Source organism: Ictidomys tridecemlineatus, chromosome 10 (genome assembly GCF_052094955.1).
Source record: "Ictidomys tridecemlineatus isolate mIctTri1 chromosome 10, mIctTri1.hap1, whole genome shotgun sequence".
Lineage (NCBI taxonomy): Eukaryota > Metazoa > Chordata > Mammalia > Rodentia > Sciuridae > Ictidomys > Ictidomys tridecemlineatus.
This window is the reverse complement of record NC_135486.1, coordinates 30,232,402-30,255,212: the sequence shown is the minus strand read 5'-3', so window position 1 is coordinate 30,255,212 and position 22,811 is coordinate 30,232,402. Positions and strand designations below refer to the sequence as shown.

The 22,811-nt window shown below is 45.5% G+C and overlaps 1 protein-coding gene across 7 annotated transcripts in view; it reads right to left on the bottom strand.

Annotated features, from left to right (window-relative positions):
- The window catches only part of Nav1 (neuron navigator 1), a 252,591-nt gene that overhangs the window by 24,743 nt on the left and 205,037 nt on the right, over positions 1 to 22,811 (bottom strand). For 4 of the 7 annotated variants that reach the window (XM_021729867.3, XM_078022574.1, XM_078022575.1 and 1 more), the window contains 12 exons: positions 13,499 to 13,637; positions 12,546 to 12,843; positions 11,505 to 12,198; positions 10,334 to 10,777; positions 9,733 to 9,774; positions 8,843 to 8,991; positions 6,913 to 7,083; positions 5,737 to 5,789; positions 4,983 to 5,006; positions 4,795 to 4,872; positions 1,660 to 1,743; positions 1,310 to 1,421 (listed from right to left, as the gene is read on the bottom strand). In XM_021729867.3, coding sequence (XP_021585542.2) covers positions 1,310 to 1,421; positions 1,660 to 1,743; positions 4,795 to 4,872; positions 4,983 to 5,006; positions 5,737 to 5,789; positions 6,913 to 7,083; positions 8,843 to 8,991; positions 9,733 to 9,774; positions 10,334 to 10,777; positions 11,505 to 12,198; positions 12,546 to 12,843; positions 13,499 to 13,637 — 2,288 coding nt within the window. The remainder of the gene's footprint in view (positions 1 to 1,309; positions 1,422 to 1,659; positions 1,744 to 4,794; positions 4,873 to 4,982; positions 5,007 to 5,736; positions 5,790 to 6,912; positions 7,084 to 8,842; positions 8,992 to 9,732; positions 9,775 to 10,333; positions 10,778 to 11,504; positions 12,199 to 12,545; positions 12,844 to 13,498; positions 13,638 to 22,811) is intronic. The other 3 variants (XM_040277226.2, XM_078022573.1, XM_040277228.2) reach the window with 3 other exon arrangements.

The window sequence follows — 22,811 nt, the reverse complement described above, 5'->3', positions numbered from 1 at the left end:
TAAAATTCACAGGGAAATGCAAAAGGCACAGAGTAGCCAAAGCAATAATGAAGAGGCACTAAGTCAGAGAACTTCCATTTCCTAATTTCAAAACTTTCTACAAAGCCACAGTAATTGATACAGTAATTGACCCTGTGGGCCCATAGTACAGTACTGGCTAAGGATAGGCATTTAAGATCAATGGAATAGAACCGAGTCCAGAAATTAACACTTAAATTTTTGGCCAATTGATTATCTAAAGATACCAAGACAATTCAATGAGGGAAAAAATAATAATCTTTTAAAGAAATATTGCTAGGACAACTGGATATTCACATGTAAAAGAATGGCGTTGGACCCTCTATCTATCAATCTTTTATTAAATATTATTCTAAATGGATCAAAGACCTAATTTAAAAGCTAATATCATAAAAACTTATAGAGGGAAACATAGGAATAAATCTTTGTGACCTTGGATTTGGATCACTTAGATTTATTCCTGTTTCCTCCTTCTCCCATGGATGGGGGAATCATTTCTTAGATACAACACAAAGCACACATAGCTGAAGAAAAAAAAATAGACGAACTTCATCAAAATGGAAAACCTTTGTTCTTCAAAAGATATTTTCAAGAAAGTGAAAAGACAACACACAGAATGAGAGAAAATATTTGCAAATCATTATCTGTTAAGGGTCTAGTGCTCAGAATATATGAACTTTAAAAGCTCAGCAATAAAACAAACTGATTAAAAAATAAGCCAAGAATTTGAAGGTTGAGGAGGGCACTCATGGAGATTAGAGGTTTCCTCTACTTGCCCCCATCCCCTAGGATGGGGATCAGTTCCCTGGCACTTCTCATTGATTAGTACAGATATCCCACTGAAAGGCACTTAAGGGACATCACCGTACAGAAAAAATTGCAGGGCGGGGATAGTGGGGAGTGAAGCCAAGGGCACCTTTCCACTGAGCTACAACCCCAATCCTTTTTATTTTTTTTATCTTGAGGCAGGCAGTATCTTGCTAAGCTGATGAGGATGGCCTTGAACTTGCAATCTTCCTGCCTCAGCCTCCTTCGTCAAAATTGGGATTATAGGTGTACAGCATCATGCCTGGTTCTCCTAGAAATTTGATATGGGAGCTGACCATTGTGGGCCCACATAAAAACCTGCAATTGGACACAGGGTGTAGCTCAGTGTTAGAGCACTTGCCTAGCATGCAATAGGCCCTGTGTCCCATCTCCAGGACTGCAAAATAAAACAAAAACAAAAACCTGCAGTCATCTTCTTTCCCCCCTTCCCTGTTCTCCCTCAATCTGTGGTTGGACCCCCTACCTTTGGGTGTGGTTTCTGAGGCATTCAGGGCTCCCTGAATGACTGCCTGAGCCTCAGAGTTCTTTTTCTTCAGAAAGTCTATGGTTTCTCGCAAATCCAGCAGCTCAGTGTCCTAATAAAGAATGAAAATGGTCATTAGTTGGGCTTAGTAGGAGCACTTACAATGAGCCAGGCAATGGGCTAGGCCCTGGAATTCTCCCTGACATGATAGAGAAGGGCAGGGAATTGGGGCAAGGAAGATGTTGACAGGGTGCCAAGGGGCAGCTGGAGAGTGCTGGGCCATGGTCAGGGAGGTAGAAACTGGTGATTGTGGGGGAGGGGAAGCTGGCCTCCCCACCTAGGCCTCTCACCTTCTCCTCTGCTGTCTCTGCCAGGTGTCGCAGGCGGGATGTCATACTCACAAGGCTCTGCTCGAAAGCGGCCACTAGATTAGCCTGAAACAAACACATCAGGGGATCTTATGTTGCAAAGTCTCAGTAGAGGGACACACTGACGTGGAAAGCAGTTTTAACTGATTTTCTGTGTATCAGAGGTGACCAAGGCCAACAAACTTCTTGGGGATTTAAAAATATTGACTTCCCTGAGCAGACAAGATGGAGATACAGCGATTCTCCGGCAGGTCCAGCCTCTTGAACAGTGGGGACCGCAGGAGGGTAGAGTAGGGATCTGGTACCTGGTGTCTACCAGGGATGGGACAGTTCCTCTGCTCTATGTGACATGTGGGTGGCAGGCTTGACATGAGGGTCATATTCTCTGGAGTAGGTCTTATTTTGGTTTAACTCCACTGTGTAGTGGTCTGGCCCCCAAGGGAGGGGTAACCTCCCAGGAGAATCTGTATGGTGCATATCTTTCATCTCTGCTTCTTAACCTGTTCTTATTTTGTTCTTATTTCTGGTTTCTTCTGACTCCACTTTGCAGGGCTAGAGGGAAGTAGCAAGAAACTTCCAGGGGCATTACACCATCTGGCCACTAGGTGTCAGGTCTGCTTCAAGAGGAGTGTAGGATACTGGAGGGCCAGCTGAGGAAGGTGCAGAGTGGCACCCAGGCCACAGTGGAGCATGGTTTGAACTCTCCCTGCCCAGCTGGAGCAAGATGTATAGGAAAGGGAAGGGAAGGAAGCGTGGGACCAGACCGGGAAACTCTGGAGGATGGGGAGAGAGCTTTCAGTGAGGGCATCTGAGCCAGCTGGTGACCCTAGCAGGAAGTGATGAACTTATTCTGGGCAGGACTTTTATCCCAGATCTCTAATATGTCTGGGATACCCACTGCTTTCTGTTGGCTTATAATTCTCCCTTCTGTTTTCACTCAGTGTCCTTGAAACCATGACTGGACCATGACTGGAGGTGATCACTTTGGTCCCATCTGAGCCTCATCTTCCACTTCTATAGTGAATTTGTCAAGGCCTGGGCTTGATGTATGTCATGACCTAAACAACTGCCCCCACCTCTTCTGTCTTCTGGGCCTTAGGTCTTATTTGCTTCTCTATATCCTGGCACATGTCTGAGATCCCAGAAAATCTACTCATGAGCCCTGAAGAAGCCCTGGCCTCTTGTGTGCTTTTCTGTGCTGGCCTCTCCTCATCTGGGGGACTTGCCTTCCCTCCCATGTCCTGCATTTCCTCCCCTACCCTAAATCCCAGTCAAGGGCTAAGGTGCCTGAGAAGCTCAAGGTTAAGCTATGGTGCTATCATGAGGTTAGCACTGGGAGCCTGCACTCCTTCCAATCCAGGGGGAGTCCTCCAGCTTCAGTGTCTTGGAAGTTCTATTCAACATGACAGTGTCTGATTCAGCATCAGGGCATCCCAGCTGTAGGACCTTTCCAGAATCCTGCCATCACATCTCCTGCTTGAGGGCAGGGCTCTGAGCTTCAGCAAAAATCTAAGATTCAGAACTCACCGTGTCTGGGTGTTTAGATTGTTCTCTCTTTTAGCCAAATGGAACTTCCTGTTCTAAGAAAAATCACCCTCTAAATTCATTTTCTTGGCTATAGCCCAGTCTTGACAACACGATGGCTGACAGACTGCAGTATAAATGAATGAGACATAATGTTCTCTGTCTCCCAGGCGCCTCTCCCCCAGCATCTCCCAGACATGAATTTCCTGGGGTGTGCAGGATGTGACCCAGGCCACTGGCCTTGATGGGTGTGGCATATAGGAGAGGAAAGCTGGTTCATGATTGTGTTATGATTCTTTTTTTTTTTGAGACAGGGTCTCGCTTGATTGCCAGACTGGACTTGAACTTGCAATCATCCTGCCTCAGCCTTCTGAGTCATTGGGATTACGGGCATTCAGTATCATGTCTGGCTTTGTTTGTCATAATTCTTTTGGGTCCTCAAGAGTGGGAAAAAGTGCTTGATATGAGCTTCAAACAAACTGGTAAGTGTGCGACTTATAAACTGGGGATTTGGGAAAAGAATAAGGACAATAACCAATGTGGTGAGGGAGCTATGCTATTGCAATAATTTGGAAACATGAAAAATCTTGGTGAAGATCCTACCTGATTCCAAAGAACAGACCTAGGCCCAACAGCTGGGTTCCCCAGAGAGGAAGGGAAGAGAGAAAACTACTGCGGAAATTGCAGACATGGTTACTTTTGTGCAAACACTTGGAACGCTCCTGCAGATCCGGCTCAGCTGTTGTTTATAGCTTTGGGGGAAAATGGCTCTTATGTTCTCTGTTTGCAACGTGGTCACAGGGGAGAAACTACAACAACCTAGTTAGATGAAGTGGCGTCTTTTCTCCCCATCTCACAGAGTAGAAAAACTAAGGCCTACAAGGAAGAAACTCTCTATAAGTGGGTGTACTGAGAGCAGAAACAAAGAATACTATTGCCAACTAAAAGCTCAAACTGCCAAGGAGATTACTTGCAGGGCAGATGTGAGTGAAGGATAATGGGAATGAGAGGCTAGGGATATAGCTCAGAGGTGGAGCACGAGTCCAGTGTGCGCAAAGCTTTGGGTCTGATCCATGCACTGAGCCCTCCCCCCGCCCCCCCCCCCCAAAATTCTGCCTAGAATTAGGCTTCGAATAGTGTGGTGGTCCCCAGACTGAATTCTAATGACCAGTTCTATGCCTGCCCAGTTACGTGGCATGAACAAACACATGAACACATCCAGGGAAGGATTCTCGGGGCTCCATAATTATAATTCATAACTATTTTAGTTCATGGCTAATGGCGAGATTGTTTCCATCCCCTGCAGGACCACTGGTACTCCTCTTATCTTTCTCCAAGAGAAAGACAAAAGTCTACCAGACACTAGTTTATCCACACCTACTCATTAGGGTGGGGGAAAAATAAATTTTTATAAAAACAGACTTAAAGAAGGTGAAGGACAATCCTCAGGTTCTCCACTGTAGGGTTGTGGGAACACCCCTCCCTGGAGCCTAGCCCAAGGCACACTTCTCAGCTAATTTTCCTCCCTTGGTTGATTTTATCTAACTTTGGCCAAAATAACTGCCCAGGTCTTTCTCTATTCCAGGCACTCACATTGGCAGAAAGCTGAGATGTCAGGGTGGCCACTTTTTCCTGGGATGATTCCAGTTCTCTACGAAGCTTCCGGATTTGCTGTGAAAGAAGAGAAAACACAAACTACTGGTGGCAGAAGAAACAGGGCACTTGGAAGGAAAATGGGCGCAGTGGTGTTAACAAGCAGAGACCAAGGCTTTGTACCCTACCTCAGACTGCATCCTCTCCTCAGCCTGAAGAAGGGAGCACAGAGGGAGAGAAAGAGAGAGAGCGGGTGTTACTACAGGGGTGAAGAAGCCAGGCCCCAGTGAGTAGCAGGGCAAAGACTTGAAGAAGCGGGATTCAGAGGTTCAAAGAGGTGGGATCTCTTGTTCCTTGGCCCTGGCTCCTGAGGTCTCAGCTCAGATCTATGCTAGGGTTTAAATAAAAGACTTCTCGGGCAGTCAACTCCAGCCAACTTTGTCACTGCTGAGAAGGTTAGGAAACGAAATTTTGGTCGTGCTGAAAGGTAACCCTTTCTGCTTAGCAACCTGAGGAGTGAAGAAATAGGGACACAACAAAACAGAGAATCAAAGAACACCGAAAAGCCAAATGCTCTGGGAGATGCCCCACAAGAAACATTTGGTCAATTCAATACATTGTTGGGGGTCTTAGAGCCTAAAGAAACCTACCCAGCTTGCCTTGCTATAAATGTTTTCCATTTATCAGGGGGAGAAAAGGGCTCTATATCAAGGAGAGTCTTCAAGGGGAACAGAAAGCATCAAAGGTGAGGACCTGAGGTGCCCAGGTGAGAGCTCCAAGCTGTAGGCACATTTCCCCATCCCCACCCAAGATCCATCAGGGGTAATGAAGAGATAGTAGTGCTCCCTGCTGCTCCCCACAGTGGCCCAACTGAAGGAGGTTTCAGGAAGCATGGGCTGGTAGGGACAGGAGTGAGCGAGGAAGGAAAGTTATTGCTCTTACTGAGGAGTATGTGGAGGAGGCACTGGAGGCCAGGGACAGCACCGAGCCGTGAACTGAAAGAGAAAGAGAACATGAGGGGTTAACAGGGGGTTCCAGGAACAGGGGTTTCTGGGAAGAGCCCTAAGATAGGAGGGTGGATACTGATTCTGGAGGGCATCTGGAGCAGACGGAAGGAACAGAGCAGGAAACTCAGTCGGCATCCCAAGAGCCCAAGGTAGGCAGGTGTCCAGGGAGACACAGTCCTGAGTAGAGATGGCGTCCTTGCTCATCTACCTTCTCTGCAACCCAGCCATGGTGGTCCCTTGCTCAGCCTGCTGCAAGGGGTGCAGGGTTTCAGAGAGAAGGAAATGAGATTCCTGTGGGTTGTCGTTATCTCTTCTTCCCAGCCAGGAAAGTGCTTTAGCTGCAGAAGGGGGGTGTTTCCCATCAGAGCTGCTCAGAACAGATTCTGCAATTCGGCCTGTGCCTCCTCTTCTTATCACTGGGGGACACTGGGGGAGCCTGGGTGACACTCAGATGAAACAGATATTTAGGTGGGACACTGGTCCTGATTATTCAATAGAGCCTGCTGTGAGAACCAAAGCATATCTGCAAGCAATCCCCTGTGACCTAAGCACCCCAAGAGCAATGGGGGTCAAACGTACACAAGGCCCCGGCTCCAGCCTCTGGTCCACCTTAACACCCAGATCACCATCATCCACCAGGTGCCCCTTCCCCTCCCCGCAGCTAATCTCTGGAACATTCTGAAATCAGGAATGAGATGTCTAATTCCTTGTAAGCGTTTTAAGAGCTACCATTGTATCCCTGTGTCTTTTCTAATACTCTGAGAGACTGTGAGGAGGAAAGACCACTAGCAGAATGAGGAGGACGGAAGCTCTGGTTTTCAGAGCACCTTGAGAGATAGCCTTAACCCTTTCCACTCTTGATTTTCCTCCCCCGGCCCTCAAGAGAGTAGCTCCATCCCAAAGTCCCAGTGCTAGATGGTGCCACCCAGGGTTTCTGGGCCCCCAGACCCTTCAAAGGTATGGGAAGAAAGAACTGAAATGGCCCAAGTCGATGTCCTGTGGATCATATACGTGTGTGTGGTGGTGGCAGTGGTGGCAGTGGAGGTGGTGGTGGGTGAGGGGACCCAGCAGAGCTGGAATGAGCGTGAACCGCGCTGGCATGAAGTCTCACCATCATCCGTGGGGTCTCGGAAGGATCCTGACCGAATCATTCCCTTGGGTCTCTCGGCCAGGGACAGGGTGCTCCCCATTTGGGAGCCGCTGTACAGCTCGAAGGCCGCTTCGTGGGTGGGGATGCTGTTGGAGCGGGTGATTCTTGGCGTGGTGGCCGCCGTGGGACTCACTGGAAGGACAGAGGGAAGGGGGACAGGAGAGGGAGGGGGAGGCAGGAGAAGAGGCAGGGTCATCAGCTCTCTTGTCCCTTGGGGGATGGAGCACCAGGAGCATGAGAGGCAACGGGGAGAGGGTGGGAGAGGAGGGGGCAGGTGGGCCGGGGGCGTGTGCAGAGGGCGAGCCCTAATGGAGAAGGACCCTGCTGTCTGGAATAAAATGGACATTCCCTCAAGCCTGCCTGCCTCGGCGTCATTGCTTTTGAAGGGGCCTGGCAGCTTATTGGAAACCTTCACATTGCTGGGATGTGACCATGAAAATGGGATGTTTCGTCCTCTACAACACAACCTGGAAGGACTGAGAATTCACACCACGACTCAGATCCAAGTGATGCGGGGGTCAGGCTGCGGATCCAATGGGCTCAGCATTAAGGAAGGACATGTCTCTCAACAAAGCAGTGTCACTCTAAGTCAGTTCTAAGGCATCAAAAATTAGGGCCACCTCTGCCCAGCATTGGCTGGCTTTCATGTAGGACAGACAGAGCAGGTGGATGTGTCAGTAGGGCTTGGAATCTGCTTTGAGGTTTGAACTTGCTTTGAATAATCTGCTGGCTCCTGCTCACCTGCAGAACCTGACCCCATCCATTTGCCCCTTGCTGGGACTACAGCCTTTTGGGGTTCACACCTTCATGGAACTCCCTCCACAGGCCGATGGATAGTGCGCCTGTCTGTAAGGACCTGTGCAGATCTCATGCCTCTCTCTTGGTGCTTTTGAATCCATAAGGCGAGTCCTACTTAGCCCAGGCCCTCATTCTGCAGCAGGAACACCTTTCCTCTTGTTTTATCCTCAACGGACATGGAAAACAAGCTGGCCCCATCCTCCTTTAAGAGCCCTTCAGAGGCCAGATGACCCTTAAGGCAAACATGATCCCGATTCCTAGTCTTTCCTCAAATTCCCCACCGTCACTGTACGGCAAGTCACAGGTCCTTGTCTTACATTAACTCCTTCCCTTCACTCAGCTGAAAGAAGACATGGGTTTAGAGAGAGACAGCAAGCAAACAACAGGCCCATCCCGGGCACTGTTTGAAAGGGTTCCTAGTAGGCCAAGCCTGGCCTAGTGCTTCTCAGAATCAGGGCTGGGCCCGGCCCTCGCCACCCCAGGCTTCTTCCCCTCCCTGCTTTCTGAGTCAACCGGCCACTTCCTTCTATCTCAGCTTTCCTTGCTTCTCAGGATCTAGAAAGGGTGTGTCCAGGATATGTTTTAGTCAGCTCTGCCTTCAGGGCGAGGAGGGCTTGCCCTCAGCCAGGCAGCTGAGGAATCTGAATTTTTCTGGGTTTGGATGCAGATTCCACTCTCCTCCATCCACTACTTTTCCCTCTTCCTCCCCTCCAGCCTCACATTTTAGTACTGCCCTTGCAGCGGCTGGCCCCAGCAGCCCTGGGTGTCACAGATCCTTTCTGGCTGATCTACGTGCCTGGCACTGCACTGGTTTGATCCCTGGGCTTTGGCTTATGGCTTTTCCATGCCATAGTTCTGAGTCTCTGATACTAACAGGACCCTACAACTTGTGCCCAGGGGCAACTTTTCAGTTGAGGATTTGCACACTTCGCCTTCCATCTTATTTTGAGTGGATAAACTGAGGCACTATGAAACCACCAATGTAGCATGAGTCGAATACTAGATGAAACCTCAAGTCCAGCTGCCTTGCCTCACCCTACAGGGTGACCCCCTGCTTCATTCCATACTACAGTGAGCGACCGCAAACACTGACCTATGTTGGTAAGCTGGCCTTTTGCACTCAGGGACATGGAGAGAGCAGGGGGAGAAGGCAGCTCTGACTGGTCATCGGATTCAGGCAGCCCACCAATGGTATGGGAATGCCGCCTCTCCTTGGTCTCCTCCTGGGACTGGAGCTGGTACCTGTAGAAGGCAGTAGAAGGACTTAGACTCAGCAACCACAAAGTGATACTAGACGCATAGTCGGTGTGGGTAATATCTAGGGGAATATCTCCCAGAATACCTATATCTGGGAGCTAGGAGCCAGGAGATCTGAAAGTTGGTCAAGAAAAAGGGGAGCATCCAGGGCTGCCAGGAGGGAGCAAAAGGAAGTGACTCAGCGTCCTCCCCCAGCCCCTCAGCTAATGTTAGAACACTAGCAGGTACTCTACACAGAGCTCCTGAAATAGAGTCAGATAGGACAGAGAAGGCACTAGAACTTCACCCCTATAGCTCAGGGCAGAGCCCCATGATTCTAAGAGTTGGCTCTCGGGTCACAGGAGTCCCCATCCAAATGAACAATTCAGTGCTGTGACAACAAAGATGTCCTGCCCTTTGCCCAACCAAGTGGCCCCAGAGGCACAGAGTAGGAAAGCAAAATTACAGAAAGGAAGTTCGGGGAGCCCTGGGATATTATAAGGGAGACAGAGGAACATGTGATTCCCATGCAAACTCCTTCTCCCCGTCACCAAAGACCACCTGCTGTAGACGCTGACTCACATGATGGTGAGCAGGTGCTGGATGGCACATATATGGGACCACATACAAATGATTTGGATAAAAGGGCCAAATTCATGCAGAGGGCCTGGGACAGGTCAAATATGGATTTTTTATATATACTAGGAGCACCAAGTATAGGGAGGAAAAGCTGTAATTAAGGGTTACCTGAGTCCTTTCTTGGGAAGGGTATTCCGATCCCGCTGATTACTGTGGAGATAAAAAAAGAGAAGTATGTGAGTCCGCCTTAGAAACGAGAGTGTGGGACCATAGGCTTGAGGTGAGGTCTGCAGACTCGGGACACGGAGCATCAAACTACCTCTATAAACAAAATAAGAAGACAGTCTCAGCCAAGTTCTTGGTGCAAACTTGGGAAATTTACCTGAAATGTTGAATGTTTTTCTCCAATTAGGAATTAGGGTATGGTTGGCTATTTAAAAGATACTGTGGGTAAAAAGAAGGACGTGATATATTAGGAATGATTGTGGATTAGGAAGCAAAAGCTCTGGAGAACGAGTCTAACCAATTATGAGATCTTGGTTAAGTCACTTAACTTTCTGCACACCAGTTTTTCCATTCATCAGATGAGCAAAAAAAAAAAAAAAAAAAAAAAAAAAAAATGCATCCTACCTATCTCATGGAGTTGTTTGAAGCATGTAAAATCACTTAAAATATGTGAAAAAGTTTTGAAAGTTACAGAGGCAATCAAATATAGGATGGTATTGCCAGTGGTCTGGGCTCAGTCTCAGCTCCGTCTCCACCCACCTACCTGTCCACTTGTCCAGCCCTGGGGCTTCCACTCCAGGTCAGCTCTTCGGTCTCTTCCTCTGTGGGGGCAGCAGGGGCCGCAGGAGGGGTGGGGATGGGGGAACTGCTGGGAAAGGCACTGGGCAGGCTCATTGGCATCTGAAGGGACTCCATGCTCCTGTGCAGGCTTGAGAGTTTGGGGTACATGCGGGTCTCCTTTGGGACACTGAAACCACTCATCAGCTCTAGGCCCTGGGAGAAGCTGGCTGAGTTAATATTGAGGATGGGTGCTGGACTGGGGGTGAAGCAAGAAGGGAGAGGGCCCCCAGTTGCTGAGCTTGTAGCATGCAGATCTGGGACCTTTGGAGTGTGGCTGTCACTGGACGATGGTAGATCCAGACTGTTGGAGTTGACCTTGTCTAGATTGGCTAGTGAAGGAGGCTTGACAAAGCTCTTAGCTGTGGCCCTGAGAGAAGTGAAGATAAAATAAAATATTTAAGATAACAGAATTACAGAGCAAGAGGCAATCATTCTTTAGTTTTCTTGTTTTCTGGCCATTCGCTAAGTACAGAGGCTGATTCTAATGCTGTTGAGCAACCAGTTGGAAGGAAAACCTGACTGAAGGCACCTGCAGTCTTAATAGGGGGGCAATACATGCCCATGGGAAACACAGGTGAAGTTATATGCAAATGGGTATATGTGTGCAAATTAACATTGAAAGACCACTTGTACAAGTGTTATGAAAACAGGTTAGGCATTGATAAGAAAATAGAATAAAGAGTAAGTTTTGAATAGTTTTTTTTTTGTACTAGGGATTGAACCCAGTGGTGCTTAAACATTGAGCCATATCCCCAGCCCTTTTTTGTATTTTATTTAGAGACATGGTCTTGCTGAGTTGCTAAATGCCTTGCTAAGTTGCTGAGGCTGGCTTTGAACTCAAGATCCTCCTGCCTGAGCCTCCAGAGTCGCTGGGATTACAGGGGTGCACAACGTTGCCCAGCTCTTGAATACAGTTTTGAAAGAGGGAAAAGAACTTGGCCTACAGGGGAAGCCAGAGGAGATTTTAGAAAGACCCATGCAAAGGCCTAGAGATCAAAGTAGACAGGACATGGCACTCCTAGTCTAAAGAGGACCAGAATATGCAAAAGAATGACCGAGCAAATAGACAAGGAGGAAATACCCAGTTTGGGTACCTGAGAGGGGTTGGTGGTAGCTCTGCTAACTTGGTGGCTGGCAGGTGGCTTGCTTGGTTCTTGGGAGTGCTCTCTGGGGAGCCAATGCTCTTTAAGGAGATGTTGTCTGAGTCCAAGGCCACTGCTTTGGCTTTGGCCTTTTCCTTTTCCCGGTCTGTCTGATTGACAGGAGCTGGAGTGTTCCGCCCACTGGCAACCTTGGAAGGCTCCTTCAGTCTGGTGGGTGTAAGGCCTCCTTGCTTGGTGCTGAGGACACTGGGGTCAATGCTGCTGCTCACAGGGCGAGGTCCACCCCGCCCACCTGTCACACTCATGGAACTGGACTTGGCTGGCCGAGGCAGGCTGCGGTACTGGATGTTGGAACGGGCTCCGGGAGCCAGGAATCCAGGCTCTGCGCTATTGGACACATCTAAGCTAGTTTTTCGCCCATTCACTGGCTTGACGGGGATGCCTGAGGACTTCTGGATCTTGCTGAGAGTGGCTGAGCCACCAGTCTGCATGACCGTGGCCGTGCCTGTGGCAGGAGGGGGTTTCTTGTAGCCAAAGGATCCCGAGGTGGAGGGGCGAGCAATGCCCGAGGGGGGCTTCTTAGCATCACTTAGGCGATCTCGACCAGCATCAGAAGAGGAGCGCTGCAGCCCGGTATTCTTTACAGCAAGCTTACCCTTGTCTGTAGCTTTGCCTTCGGGTTTGCCTGTGAGAGGGAAGGAAATGAGGTGAGAGTAGCTGACACTGACCAGGACCTCAGAAATCTTTTTCTTTCCCTACTCGGGAAAAGGAGAGGAAAGAAACAAATGGGAAGTGTTTGAAGGAGGTCAAACTAGTCTCTGAACATAACACACTGTTCCTCCTCTGCTACTTATTCATTGTGTGAGAGTAATACCTACCCCTCCTCACTCCGAGGACTGTCTGGAAGATCAGATGTGTGGATGTTAAAGCATTATGCAAATGTTTGCTATCATTCTATGGGTTAATGGCCATTCAGAGGGACAACCAAAGAAACAGATCCTCACTCTTTCCCTTCCTTTATTCCAGACTTACCTGCAACTTTGAGGGCACTCTGGGCTGTATGAGTGATGGGGGAAGTGACAGCCACTGGTGGGGTCTTGCCCTTCTTCAAGGAACCAGGATGTCCCAGACTGATGGGTTTTTTGAGTTCTCCGCCCTTGGAAGAATCATCACAGCTCTCAGGCCGTTCTCTCCGCCACTTAGAAGTCCCAGGTTCCATCTTCAGGCTACCACTGTCGTACTCCAGCTTTTTGGGGGCCTTCTCTTCTGATTCACTAAACCAGCTCAGCCCACTTTCTGCCAGAGAGCGCTTCTCTGAGTCTGTGCGCAGCTAAAGAAGAGAAGAGGAGACATTCCCATAGGGTTTGGGAATGGTTAGCTGAGGGGATTTATTTGGTTATTAGGTGGCCCTGCTCTTCCCAGAGTGCCTAGGCAACCCAGGACTCCTACTGTATCCTTAGGGTCTGGAGAGAGGATATCAGATCTAACTCTGGGAATCTTTTTCTTTTCCACTTGGATTAGCTAATTTTTTTTCTTTCCTGTTTTAGCACTGGGGATTGACTCCAAGGGTGTTCTACCACTGAGCTATATCCCAAGACCTTAGTTTTTTGTTTGTTTGTTTGTTTAATTTTGAGACAGGGTTTTGCTAAGTTGCTGAGACTGGCCTTGAACTTGAGATCCTCCTGCCTCAGTTGCTATGATTACAGGTGTGCACCACCAAGCCTAGCAAGCTTGGAATAGCTCTTACATGTTTCACTCTAGACACATGTGAGCCCAAAATATAGGCACTGTGACAACGTCTAATGTCTTAGGGGACTGCTAGGAAGATTTACTTTTGTTTTGTTTTGTTTTTTGGCCAGCTCTACAAGAACTTGGTCAATGGGAACCACTTCCATGAAGTGGGTGTGACTGGGCGTGCAAACCCAGGCACTGCCCAGTTGGGCTTATCTCGAGATGGTGGCCCAGGTGTTTGCAAACCCACATACCACTATTGTAGAGTTCCTGCGGGAGGCAGTGGGAGTAGATGGGAGGGAGTTGAGTGAGGAGCTGGCATTGAACTCTTCTGAGCTGAGGTTGTCGGAGGCATCACTGAGCCCACTGCTGATGGAGCTGCTTTCATCCCAGCTGCAGGATGGGAGAGAGAAAGATGAGCAGCTAAAACAGAAGCCAAGGCAGGAATAAATGTTTCCTATTAGTGGAAGGATGCCTTTATACATTCTTGACAAAGGAAAAGGCGTGGGGATTCGTCCTGACTTTGTCAGTAATTGGAAGTGTGACTTCGGCCCCTTTGTAATTTGATGGTATTCTTCTCTAAAAAGAAGGAACTTTGTCTTTATCCAGCAAGAAAAGATCTTATATCTCTTTTACAGGAAGGTATAATATAAAGACAAGGTAATTTTTGGATCCATCTAATTATACGAACCAGTTTCCTCTCCCTGTAAACAGCTTCCATTCTTATAATTACCGTATCTTTGTTCATTTTTAGATGTGTTCTCCAGGTATCTCCCTGCCTCTATCACCACCTTGCTGAAATTTCCCATACCTGGTGACAAGGCCGAGGGAAAGATTTATTTTTTCTGTTTTTTAGGACCCTCGAATTATCATTTCTCATTGCGCCCATTCATGGAGTTCACCCCATCCGGGGAACAGGTGCTGTTTCTAAACAGAATGTGCTGCTCTTTTGGTAAATAGGTCAAACTCGAGATGCTATGGCCATCAGAGGTGCCTGATTCCTGCTGAATTGTTTCATTTCTCTGCCAACTTCTTGCAAGATCAGGTTTATGGTATCAGGAGAGACTGCTGTTCAACATCTGTATCTATAAATATCCATTATATGAGGACCCTGACCATGTACCAAGGGAATTTACCACAGCCTCCAGAGCTCTGTAGCTTGGGGCTGTTCAATTTTGGAGTTTAACAAGTTTCACCAGTGAGAAAGTTTATTCTTTTTTGTACTGGCTATTGAACCCAGGGATGCTTTACTACTGAGCTACATCGCTAGCCCTTTTTAATTTTTTATTTTGAGACAGAGCCTCCCTAGGTTGTTGAGGCTGGCCTTAATCCTCCTGCCCCAGTCTACCAAGTCACTGGGATTACAGGCTTGCCCCAGCACACCCAGCAGAAAGTTTATCATTAAGATCTAACCAAACAGCCTCTTCTGCCATGGACACTACTTTATTTGAGTACTCTCCTGTTTGCTATTCACATATTTTCTTCTCTTTTGCTCAAATTCTGTCTCCTAGAACCTTCCCTCAAAGACCCAATGTTCTAAGTCTTTCCCAATTTCCCCAGACCCTAAAATGTTCTTCAGCCCTCATTCCAGTTTTAGAGCCTAACCTCACACACAGGAGTTCCGTGAGTCTGCCTCACATGAGTATCTGTTTGTGATTATAGAAATTAGTCTCTAAATACTTGTATCTGTGTGCAGGGCAGGTCTGTTTATCAGCCTTGTGTGTGTGCCAGGACGAAAGAAGATGGAGATTTTTTTTGTGTGTGAATTAGCTGGTATTTGGAACATGTTTTTCCTTTTTGATTTATTTTGAGTTCCAAATCATGGAACAAAAATCAGACATCACAAGTCATCTAAGTGCCTGGCCCAGATTTCAGCTGGCCTCCCTCTAATTCATGTGCTGGGAATCGGCAAGTGGGTGGTTTGGACTTAGCTGGCTTAATTGCTTTGTAGTGATTTATGCAAATACGTTGCAAAGGAGCAAAGAAAGCATGGGCGAATGGATAAAAAAAATGTGGCATTTATACACAATGGAGTATTACTCTGCATTAAGAAATGACAAAATCATAGAATTTGGAGGGAAATGGATGGCATTAGAGCAGATTATGCTCAGTGAAGCTAGCCAAGCCCTAAAAAACAAATGCCAAATGTCTTCTTTGATATAAGGAGAGTAATTAAGAACAGACTAGGGAAGAACAGCACAAGAAGAAGACCATCATTAAACAGGGTTGAGAGGTGGGAGGGAAAGGGAGAGAGAAGGGAAATAGCATGGAAATGGAACGAGACCCTCAGGTTTATACAAAATTACATACAAGAGGAAGTGAGGGGAAAGGGAAAAATAATACAAGGGGGAGGAATGAATTGCAGTAGTGGGGGTAGAGAGAGAAGAGGGGAGGGGAGGGGAGGGGAGGGGGGATAGTAGAGGATAGGAAAGGCAGCAGAATACAACAGACACTAGGATGGCAATATGTAAAGCAATGGAAGTGAAACTGATGTGAATCTGCAATCTGTATAAGGGGCAATATGGGAGTGCATAACCCACTTGAATCAAAATGTGAAATATGATATATCAAGAAATATGTAATGGAGGGGTAAGACAAGATAATACAAATGGAAGAAATGATTTACAGTAGAAGGGGTAGAGAGAAAAGGGGAGGGGAGGGGAGGGGAGGGGGGATAGTAGAGAATAGGACTGACAGCAGAATACATCAGACACTAGAAAGGCAATATGTGAATCAATGGAAGGGTAACTGATGTGATACAGCAATCTGTATACGGGGTAAAGTTGGGAGTTCATAACCCGCTTGAATCAAACTGTGAAATATGATGTATTAAGAACTGTGTAAGGTTTTGAACGACCAACAATAAAAAAAAAAAAAAAAAAAAAAAGAAAAAAAAAAAAAAAAAAAAAAAAAAAAAAAAAAAAAAAAAAAGAAAGCATGGGGGTTAGGATGCACCAGAGAGTTATCCAAATTTTATTACTATGAAATATAGCCAGTATTAAATGACAGCCACCCCCACATGACAATATTAAATCTCCCTTTTGTCCTGGGCTCAGTGCACCCGCCCCATTTTGTGGAGAAAGGACACTGGAAGAAGAGATCAATGCTGATTTTATGATCCTATCAGCTCTTCTGGGTGAAGATAAGATCTCTGGCAAGCAAACAAACAAACCATTCACAGCCTGTTCTCTTAGGTCAGAGACAGAGGAAGCCTGTAGCACTGAATCTTTCATCTGAGATTAATTATTGGTAATCAAGGTTTTGGAGCAGAGAAAGCTTTTATGGAAGGGCTCTTCCCAAAAGAAGTCTGCTGTAGTCCTGAAGCCCAGAAGAAACCTTCCTCTGCCCTCCATAATGGCGAGCCTAACGCTGAAGAGCAGGAGGGAGGATATCTTCTAGGAGAGAGTTCAGGCTCTTCTTGTCCAAAAGAAGTTCCTCCCTACCTCTTCTATCATGAGAAGTGTATGCCTAAAATCATCAGTAAAGATTGGCTAGAGGATTTAAAAATATCCTAGCAAAATTGCTTTCCAGTTTCTGAACAACAGAAAAATTCTGTTATCATTATCTAAGGGTTAAACAACATCTCCACTGGAGATGCGCTACTGGAGGGAGCATTTTCCCTTTCTCAAAAAAAAAAAAAAAAAAAAAAGTGTGATGGGGGCCAGGATTGTAGCTCAGTGGTGGAGTGATTCTGTAGCATGTGTAGCACTGCATATAAATAAATAAATAAATGGGGGTCTATCAACAACTAAAAATATGTGTATATATTTAAAAAAGAAAAAAGTAATATATGTAAAGGGAAATGCCCTTTCTCTGCCTTCCCATTTTTATTTACAAGATAACCATTATTGATTTTCTTGTGTCTCTTTCAAAAATATCCTATGCATTGCTCTGTCTTCTGGCTATTTGATCTCTGGCTATGCTGAGTAGTTGACACCAGGGACCACACTTCATCCACCCGGAGAGTCCCCTGCCTGACTTAAACTGGGACTTGGGTTTTCTTCTTTATTGGTTTATTGCTTTGCTTTAGTGAAGTATCTCTTCCTGGGAAAGGATGCTTTGGAAGTAAACTTGGTAAAGTCTTACATACCATAAAATATCTTTATTCTGTGTTTACATATGGAATTTTGCCTAGGCATAGATTTCTAAGATGAAAATAATCTCCTTTTGGGATTTAAAGGCATTGTTCCATTGACTAGCTAATATATTGCCAATCTGATCCCTTATCCTTATCCTTAGTATGTGACTATTTCTTTCATTTCTCTTTGGAATTTTTAGCTTCTTGGTGTTCTGAAATATCATTAATGACATGCCTTGAACTGATGCCCTACTCGGCACTTTGAATCCAAAAGTGCATGACTTTCAGTTCTGGGAAATTTCTAAAAAAAAAAATATGGGGGGGGGCAGGGCTCGGGTTGAACCAGGGGTGCTCTAACACTGAGCTACATCCCCAGCCCTTTTTATTTCCGGACAGCGTCTTGTAAGTTGCCCACGTTGGCCTCAAACTTGTGATCCTCCTGCCTCAGCCTCCTGAGTTGCTGGGATTATGGGTGGGTTTGGGGCACTCAAATTTTTTTTAATGACGTTTTCCTTTTCATTTCTCAGTTCTCTCTTCTAGAATGTCTATCATTCAAGATGACAGAATTTTAGGCTAACACCTGAGTTCTTTACTTTTCTCTTACATCCCCTTTTTGTTTTTTACTTTTTGGGCAATGATCTAAATTTTTATCTTCCCTTCCCTTTATTAAGTTTTTCATTTTTGTTATCATATTTTTAAGTAACTTCTTTATTTTTTAAATAGCAAATCATTCATTCCCCACCCCCATATGTGAATGAAGTCCACAGTAGTACTCTACCATGGAGCTATGTCTCCAGTCACCCCCGAACACACACCTTCCTAAAACAGGGTCTTAAAATACAAAATTTTAGGGCTGGGGATGTGGCTCAAGCGGTAGCATGCTTGCCTGGCATGCATGCAGCCCGGGTTCGATCCTTAGCACCACATACAAACAAAGATGTTCTGTCCGCTGAAAACTAAAAAATAAATATTAAAAAATTCTCTCTCTCTCTTTAAAAAAAATACAAAATTTTAAAAAGAGCTAGGATGTAGCTCAGTAGTAAGAGTGCTTGCCTAGGATGCACAAAGCCCTGGGTTCAATTCCCAGTACTGTGAACAAGACAAAACAAATTTCAACTCTCAGAGACATTCATCCTTTCGTTTGGAAAGGCTGGTTTATGATCTCTTTGCACAGTTTCTGGTTCCAAGTTGCTTTGTTCTGTTGTTTTGGGACACTTTAACATTTTAGACCTTCTCCTATGTCAGACAGTCCTTGGCTGTTTGCACATACTTAAGACAGGGACACTGGGTTATTTGAAAGCCCTGTGCACATAGGGTAGGACTTGCTAATTATGGCTCTGGATAGGGAGTTGTGATTGCGCTAGTTCATGTAAGTGTTTTTCTCTTGGGTTGGTCAGATTCCCCAGAGAGGAATCTTGCAAACTCCAGACTGAAGGCTATAAGACCAGAGTTCTGAAAGCAGAGCTGGAGAAGGACCCTGGAGAGTTCACATTCAATATGCAAAGGTCCACTTATTCTCCCCTGGTCTTGTTCAAACTCTATGCCCTCATGTGTACCAGCAATTAGGAGTCAACAATCCAGAAACAGCCTGATTTACACTCTTCAGAGACAAGTCCAGACCTCTGTCAATGAAGGGAAAAGACGGTTGTTTCTCTGGGAGCTGTTGAAGGAGAGGATCTGGGAGTCTGTTTCTTATACACATCTTTAACCAGTCCTCCAATTTCCAGTTTTATCTCCACCTCTACTAACAGAACCTGAAGCCTCTACTAAAGGTACCCGATGCCACCAATTATCAAGCTTTTTGAAGATTCTAGGATGTCGGTAGAGTTGTTGCTGAGTTCCCCACTGCTGGCCCAGGATTCAGTTTTAAGTCCCAAAATTTCATCACTACTATCCCTTCCTTCTATTATTCATCCTTGAGGTTTTATGAGTTAAGGTAAAGGTCTTTATTGTCACTTTACTTTTGTGGTAGTTGTGAAATATATTAAACTAATCTATCAGCAGCATAATGTCCCTAAATGACTTTTAACAAAGTTTGCTTTTTTTGGAATAGACATCCTGGTGGTGTGTAGCCTTCAAGTGGACTGAGGAGAAATCAGGTAGAATGTTCTACATCAAATCAAGTAGAGACATGGGGCTGGGGTTGTGGCTCAGCAGTAGAGTGATTGTCTAGCACGTGCGAGGCACTGGGTTCAATCCTCAGCACCACATAAAAATTCATAAATAAAATAAAGATATTGTTTTCAACTACAACTAAAAAATATTTTAAAAAAATCAAGTAGAGGCAGAAGGAACCATCTATATGTTGTTGTTTTTTTAAGATACAAAAACAGCTGTGCAGCCAGGTATGGTGGTACATACCTATAATGCCAGTGACTCACAAGGCTGAAACAGGAGGATCACAAGTTTAAGTCCAGCCTCAGCCACTTAGCAAGAACCTGTCTCTAAAAAAAAAATACTGAAACATATGACTACCTAGAGCAAGTGCCTAGCCATTCAAGACATGAGGGAGAAAGAAAGGCAGTTCCACATAGCACCAACAAGGATAAAGAGGAGGACAGGGATCAGAGTTAGGGAGGGCTACCGCATCTGTTTTTTGGCAGAAAGAATTTCTGTGCTCACTCTAAGCAGGATTTTGCTATCTCCCTCCTATTTCTCTCTAAATTTCTCACATAGATCTCAAGTGGAGATAAGAGAACTGGGTAACAAAAAGCTAGGCCTAAACTTTGGACAAGAAAACAAGGGAAATCACAGACCTTAATATTCTTCTATAATTGAATCTCTTCGTAAATCCAAACAATCAATAATGAGTTGCCAATGTATAAGAGAAACTGGGTAAGTTTTCATTCTGGGAGAGTTCATATAAGCACAATGACACTTTATCATTTTTATCTACCCTCAGAAGAGAAGAGGAAATGAGTCTGAATCAGCATATGAGAGGTTAGGTCAGATATAAACAGTGAAAATGAAGACCTTTGTCAGCAGATATTTCTAGAGTGCTGGAACAGGTTTCAGAAGTAAATTAAAGAATCTTCTCTACAGGAGACGGACTTTCCCACTGACTGTTCTCCTGATATTCATACTCAATCCACCCTCTAAAATTTACACTTCTCATTTCCTATTTCCACTAAAAGCATCCCTTTTTTTCTCCCTGTTGCTCATAGAGGAACTTAGGTATTCCTTCAATTTCTTTTTCTTTACCCTTCTCACCAAGAATTTTCACTGACTGTGTTACTACTTGCTTCTCAAACCTACACCTTACCTTTCATTTCTCCTGTCTTTGTTCTGGTTCAGAGTCTTATCCTCTCACTTGAACTGCTTCGAAAGCCTGCTTATTGGTCCTGTTCTTGAGTCTCCTTTCCTCCCACATACACCAAATATTATCAGAAGTCTAGCCAGGTGCAACGGTGCATACCTATAATCCTAGCAACTTGGAAGGATGAGCAGAAGCATTGAAAGTTTACAGGCAGCTTCAGCAACTTAGCGAGATCCTGACTTGAAATTAAATTAAAATGGCTGAGGATGAAGCTCAGTGGTAGACTGCCTCTGGGTTCATCCCCAGGGCTAGAAGAAGAAGGAGAAGGAGAAGGAAGAGAAGAAGAAGAGGAGAAGGAGGAAGAAGAGAAGGAGGAGGAGGAAGAAGAAGAGGAGGAAGAGGATAAAGAAGAAGAGGAAGAGGAGGCAGAGGAAGAAGAGGAGGAAGAGAAACAGCAGCAGCAAAACCTTCATTAGTTCCTCATCGCAGATAGAATAAAATAAAAATTCTACAGATCATTGGTCAAGATATCCATGAGTCATCATTAACATAGTGTAGTGATTAAGAGCCCAGAAGTTGACTACCTGGGAGTCCTATTAACTCTATCTGGGGTTAAATTTTACTTCAATTGGGCAGACATTCTCTGAGCTCCTAATATTTATTTATAAGGCACAATGCCAGTTTCTATGGTCATTCAGATATAAGTGGTTGTCCAGAAGGAGCTTATAACGCAGGTGGAGAAGGAGGTATAAATGATATAAATTCTATAATAGAGGTATAGACAACATACATAAGGGGATACAGAGGCAGAAGTGATTTAGTTCTCCAACAAAATCCAAAAATATGATTTTGCCATTTTAGAATACTGATAAATATAATTACTCCACTCTAATTCCTCTCTTCTGATGTCTCCTGGGATTCCTGTAAGGTGACCAACTCTCTGGTCTCCTTTTAGAAATACAGGAGGGGCCAATCCTATGCCGCATCACTGTGCAATCATTTGTGTGCTGCTGAAGATTCTGGAGTCCCAGCTTCGTCACAGGGTGATATCACAGGGATTTGACATCAATGGATCTGAGTCCTGTCTCTCTCACATAAGAATTTTACCTTTCCTTGAGGTCCTGACCAAATACCGAGCCTTTCATGATCCTCCTTGCACAAAGACATGTCAGTCACTCATGTTTCTAGAGATTTATCTTGAAATAGTTAATGCTCATACCTCTCTTCACTAGACTAAATTTCCCTGAGGGCTGTGATTGAAGCTCATGTGTCTCTGTACTCTTATTCCTCATACAATATCTCGAACATAGTGGTCACCCCCTCGTGGACTAGAATTCCTGGTTTATATGAAAGTAGGAATGTATAACCTTAGGGGAAGGGGTTATGACTTTGGGGCTGCTATTTATGCATTCTCCAAGAATGACTAGTAATTTGTTTCTAAATAATCCTTGCTTCAGGGAGGAATTTATAAACATTCTCTTTTTAGAACTTTCAGCTTTCTGCTGAAATTCCCCATCTATTCAAGAACAGATTTTGCTTTTTCTACAAGGTCCTTAAACACATTCATAGAAAGTATTTTGGAACCGTCATCTGCTAACTCTAACATCTAGGACATCTATAGGTCTGCTTCTATTGACTATTTTTTCCCCTCAGTCATATGCTTCTGCTTCTTCCTGAGTCTTTAAACTTTTCATTACATGGCAACACGTAGCCCTAGAGAAAGGATGTACCCCTTCCTCTGTCAGGCTGCTAGGATTGAGAGCCGAGTCAGTCTAGCCCATAGCACAACTTGGTCTGGGTTTTGCTGTAGCTTTGGTTAAAGTCAGTTCTCTATTGGTTTTACTGGTGTTGAGGGTACAATCAGGATTGTCCTTTCAGCAGGACTTGGGATATGAGGATAGTGAGACTCCAGAGATCTCTTCCTCTGACATACAACCTAGCCACCAGCTTTGTGTCCTTCTGTGGAGTTCTCTTTGCTCTTGATGGGCCACTTCTGTACATTCAGTGAAGGGTCCTTGTGCTTTGGAGGGTCTTTCACTCAGATCTCACTGTACCACGCAGCTGCTGCGCAGCTTGGCCCTGGGCAAGCTGGGTAAGGGTGAGTCTTAGTTTTCAACTTTCAGCTCACTGCTACAGGCAACTGAAGTGTACTTGGGAAAGGCTGCATGGGGAAGATTTAAGGGTGGGTGGGCATGTATTTGCTCTATGATTAAAGCTCCTTGTAGCCAGCCCA